This window comes from Oncorhynchus mykiss, chromosome 2, assembly GCF_013265735.2.
Source record: "Oncorhynchus mykiss isolate Arlee chromosome 2, USDA_OmykA_1.1, whole genome shotgun sequence".
Lineage (NCBI taxonomy): Eukaryota > Metazoa > Chordata > Actinopteri > Salmoniformes > Salmonidae > Oncorhynchus > Oncorhynchus mykiss.
In genome coordinates, this window is record NC_048566.1 from 2,161,916 (window position 1) to 2,167,500 (window position 5,585).

At 43.9% G+C, this 5,585-nt stretch overlaps 1 protein-coding gene across 1 annotated transcript in view; it reads left to right on the plus strand.

Annotated features, from left to right (window-relative positions):
- Positions 1–4,205: 4,205 nt before the first annotated feature.
- Positions 4,206–5,585, plus strand: part of LOC118944029 (proline-rich extensin-like protein EPR1) — an 11,876-nt gene continuing 10,496 nt past the window's right edge. Inside the window, exon 1 of the mRNA XM_036961504.1 lies at positions 4,206–4,274. Coding sequence (XP_036817399.1) covers positions 4,206–4,274 — 69 coding nt within the window. The remainder of the gene's footprint in view (positions 4,275–5,585) is intronic.

Sequence of the window (5,585 nt, forward strand, 5' to 3'; positions counted from 1 at the left end):
ATCATCTACATTTAAATCAGGACTGACACTGTAAGGTAGCAGTGGTATAGCTGATATCATCCACATTTAAATCAGGACTGAGACTGTAAAGGTAGCAGTGGTATAGCTGATATCATCCACATTTAAATCAGGACTGAGACTGTAAAGGTAGCAGTGGTATAGCTGATATCATCTACATTTAAATCAGGACTGACACTGTAAGGTAGCAGTGGTATAGCTGATATCATCCACATTTAAATCAGGACTGAGACCGTAAGGTAGCAGTGGTATAGCTGATATCATCCACATTTAAATCAGGACTGAGACTGTAAAGGTAGCAGTGGTATAGCTGATATCATCCACATTTAAATCAGGACTGAGACTGTAAAGGTAGCAGTGGTATAGCTGATATCATCCACATTTAAATCAGGACTGAGACTGTAAAGGTAGCAGTGGTATAGCTGATATCATCTACATTTAAATCAGGACTGACACTGTAAGGTAGCAGTGGTATAGCTGATATCATCCACATTTAAATCAGGACTGAGACCGTAAGGTAGCAGTGGTATAGCTGATATCATCCACATTTAAATCAGGACTGAGACTGTAAAGGTAGCAGTGGTATAGCTGATATCATCCACATTTAAATCAGGACTGACACTGTAAGGTAGCAGTGGTATAGCTGATATCATCTACATTTAAATCAGGACTGACACTGTAAGGTAGCAGTGGTATAGCTGATATCATCTACATTTAAATCAGGACTGACACTGTAAGGTAGCAGTGGTATAGCTGATATCATCCACATTTAAATCAGGACTGAGACCGTAAGGTAGCAGTGGTATAGCTGATATCATCCACATTTAAATCAGGACTGAGACTGTAAGGTAGCAGTGGTATAGCTGATATCATCCACATTTAAATCAGGACTGAGACTGTAAGGAAGCAGTGGTATAGCTGATATCATCCACATTTAAATCAGGACTGAGACTGTAAGGTAGCAGTGGTATAGCTGATATCATCCACATTTAAATCAGGACTGAGACTGTAAGGAAGCAGTGGTATAGCTGATATCATCCACATTTGGCACGTCTTGTGTTTTGTAACAATGAAACATTATGAGATGTATTGTGTTTGTAATTTAGTAGTGTCAAAACAGACAGACATCCTCCACCATCTCGGCTCTACCTCTCCACCCCCCCTCCTCCTTCTCAGCTCCACCCCCACCCCCCCTCCTCCTTCTCGGCTCTAACCCCCACCCCCCCTCCATCTCGGCTCTACCTCTCCACCCCCCCTCCTCCTTCTCAGCTCCACCCCCACCCCCCCTCCTCCTTCTCGGCTCTAACCCCCACCCCCCCTCCATCTCGGCTCTACCTCTCCCCTCCTCCCCCTTCCCTCCTCCCCCTTCCCTCCCTCTCCCCTCCTCCCTCTCCCCTCCCCCATCCCCCGCCTTCCCTCCTCCCCCTTCCCTCCCCCTCCCCTCCTCCCCCTTCCCTCCTCCCCCTTCCCTCCCTCTCCCCTCCTCCCCCTTCCCTCCCTCTCCCCTCCTCCCCCTCCCTCTCCCCTCCTCCCCTCCTCCCCCTCCCTCTCCCCTCCTCCCTCTCCCCTCCCCCTTCCCCCCCCTTCCCTCCTCCCCCTTCCCTCCTCCCTCTCCCCTCCTCCCCCTTCCCTCCCTCTCCCCTCCTCCCCCTCCCTCTCCCCTATTCCCCTCCTCCCCCTCCCCTCCTCCCCCTCCCCTCCACATGGTTCTCTGTAGTAACATTCCCCTGGTGGCCTGTGCTGACTCTCAAAGTGAAATGCTTCAAGAGAGAAGCCTGTGATACACAATAAAAATATGATCCTGGAATATATTGACTTCCCTCTCTTCTCTCTCTTCCCTCTCCTTTCTTCCTTTGTCTTATCCCTCGCTCCGCCCGATTCCTTTCTAGTCTTTATAAGCTAGAGGGTGTCAGTGATGTGTGACTAACGTCGGGACACGATGGTACAGCTCTTTGATCACAATTCCATTTTAACAGTGAAACAGTAGAAGGGTAAAAGACGGAGGAACGTGAAGGAAATTGTTATAGCCTGGTACCTGTTTGTTCATGCTCTATCGAGCTCAGGTAAGAATCAAGGAACGTGAAGGAAATGGTTATAGCCTGGTACCTGTTTGTTCATGCTCTATCATCGAGCTCAGGTAAGAATCAAGGAACGTGAAGGAAATGGTTATAGCCTGGTACCTGTTTGTTCATGCTCTATCATCGAGCTCAGGTAAGAATCAAGGAACGTGAAGGAAATGGTTGTAGCCTGGTACCTGTTTGTTCATGCTCCATCGAGCTCAGGCAAGAATCAAGGAACGTGAAGGAAATGGTTATAGCCTGGTAGCTGTTTGTTCATGCTCCATCGAGCTCAGGTAAGAATCGAGCAACGTGAAGGAAATGGTTATAGCCTGGTACCTGTTTGTTCATGCTCCATCGAGCTCAGGTAAGAATCGAGGAACGGGAAAGAAATGGTTATAGCCTGGTACCTGTTTGTTCATGCTCCATCGAGCTCAGGTAAGAATCGAGGAACGGGAAGGAAATGCAAAAGCACCCACTGTACACAATTAAGCATTAGCCGTTTAAAACCAGTCCCCAGAGCAAAGCTGAGATGTGTCTTTATTTTATAAGGAGACACACAAGCTTCCAATAGTTAGCTTCTCATTATAAGGAGCTCTTTGGCAGCTGATACTGTTATGTATTAAGTGTAACTGATCACTTCCACTGTATTTATAGTGAATATGTGTCATATCATGTTGTCAAATAATGAATGGAAGAATAGACATGAACAATGACAGCATTTATGAATGCTAATAAACACAGAAATACTCATACTTTTGGGCAGTAAAACCAATTCTGACTGGCATAATATGTAGATAAATGTATATTTGTTTCATAACGTGGTTTTATGTCTCAATACAAAACAATCTTAACAGTAAAGTGCTGAGGGTAAGAATATTTTATATGATATTATATATTATTATATCATATTATTATAAGAAAATGTTTTAACCTAGACATGTCAGCTGTTAGATCTTTACATAAGTGATATATCGCTCTACCCTTGTCCTCAGATCACTTTCAACAAGGAACATTTTAATCTAACTTTCCATTGTCCCAGTTACACATCTCTTTAACTTCTTTCCCATCACTAGCGGGAGGAAAGGTTACCTGTGAGGAGCTGTCAGACGCTGTCTCAGTGGGTGGTCTATAACGAGAGAGAGAGAGAGAGAGAGAGAGAGAGAGAGAGAGAGAGAGAGAAAGAGAGAGAGAGAGAGAGAGACAGAGAGAGATACCGAGAGAGAGAGAGAGAGACAGAGAGAGAGAGAGAGAGAGAGAGAGAGAGAGAGAGAGAGAGAGAGAGAGCGAGAGAGAAAGAGAGAGAGAGAGAGAGAGAGACAGAGAGAGAGAGAGAGAGAGAGAGAGAGAGAGAGAGAGAGAGAGAGAAAGAGAGAGAGAGAGAGAGAGAGAGAGAGAGAGAGAGAGAGAGAGAGAGAAAGAGAGAGAGAGAGAGAGAGAAAGAGAGAGAGAGAGAGAGAGAGAGATACCGAGAGAGAGAGAGTCCTTTAACCATTTGTACATTGTAAAAACACTGTATATATATATATATATTATGACATTTGTAATGTCTTTATTGTTTTGAAACTTCTGTATGTGTAATGTTTACTGTTAATTTTTATTGTTTATTTCACTTTATATATTCACTTTATATATTATCTATCTCACTTGATTTGGCAATGTTAACATATGTTTCCCATGCCAATAAAGCCCTTGAATTGAATTGAATTGAGAGAGAGAGAGAGAGAGAGAGAGAAAGAGAGAGACTTTGAAAGAGAAAGGGAGAGAGTTTGAAAGCCTACAGAGGATCAGGGGGTTGGGGGAGAAGGGACAGTAACGGACTCAACAGTTAATGTCGTGTATTTAGTTCTGATGAGGCAGAGACCAGGTACTGAACTCTACCTTGCTGTTGTAAACCACACGTTGACCTCTTATACTGCCTTTACAATGGTAAGATTTCATCCCGACCTGCACCTGCTGCCTTCTTCCACTCTCTCTGTGTGAGGATAATGTTTGCCTTCTTCCACTCTCTCTGTGTGAGGATAATGTCAGCCTTCTGCCACTATCTGTGTGAGGATAATGTCTCCCTTCTTCCACTCTCTCTGTGTGAGGATAATGTGTGCCTTCTTCCACTCTCTCTGTGTGAGGATAATGTCTGCCTTCTTCCACTTTCTCTGTGTGAGGATCATGTCTGCCAACTTCCACGGAAGTGTGCCCCCTGTATATAGCCCTCCACACTGACTCGGTACCGGTACCCCCTGTAAATACCCTCCACACTGACTCGGTACCGGTGCCCCCTGTATATAGCCCCCACACTGACTCGGTACCGGTGCCCCCTGTATATAGCCCCCACACTGACTCGGTACTGGTGCCCCCTGTATATAGCCCTCCACACTAACTCGGTACCGGTACCCCCTGTATATAACCCCCAACACTGACTCAACTAGCCTGTACCCCCAACACTGACTCGGTACCGGTACCCCCTGTATATAACCCCCAACACTGACTCAACTAGCCTGTACCCCCAACATTGACTCTGTACTGATCCCCTCCTGTATGTAGCCTCGTTATTGTTATTCTCATTGTGTTACTTTTTATTTTAGCCTTCTTGGTAAATATTTTATTTTTCTTGAACTGCACTGTTGGTGAAGGGCTGGTCAGTAAAGCATTTCACGGTAAAGTCTACACTTGTTGTATTCAGCATTTCACGGTAAAGTCTACACTTGTTGTATTCAGCATTTCACGGTAAAGTCAACACTTGTTGTTTTCAGCATTAACACGGTAAAGTCAACACTTGTTGTTTTCAGCATTAACACGGTAAAGTCAACACTTGTTGTTTTCAGCATTAACACGGTAAAGTCAACACTTGTTGTATTCAGCATTAACACGGTAAAGTCAACACTTGTTGTTTTCAGCATTAACACGGTAAAGTCTACACTTGTTGTATTCAGCATTTCACGGTAAAGTCAACACTTGTTGTTTTCAGCATTAACACGGTAAAGTCAACACTTGTTGTTTTCAGCATTAACACGGTAAAGTCAACACTTGTTGTTTTCAGCATTAACACGGTAAAGTCAACACTTGTTGTTTTCAGCATTAACACGGTAAAGTCAACACTTGTTGTATTCAGCATTAACACGGTAAAGTCAACACTTGTTGTATTCAGCATTTCACGGTAAAGTCAACACTTGTTGTTTTCAGCATTAACACGGTAAAGTCAACACTTGTTGTTTTCAGCATTAACACGGTAAAGTCAACACTTGTTGTTTTCAGCATTAACACGGTAAAGTCAACACTTGTTGTATTCAGCATTAACACGGTAAAGTCAACACTTGTTGTTTTCAGCATTAACACGGTAAAGTCAACACTTGTTGTTTTCAGCATTAACACGGTAAAGTCAACACTTGTTGTTTTCAGCATTAACACGGTAAAGTCAACACTTGTTGTATTCAGCATTAACACGGTAAAGTCAACACTTGTTGTATTCAGCATTAACACGGTAAAGTCAACACTTGTTCTATTCAGCATTTC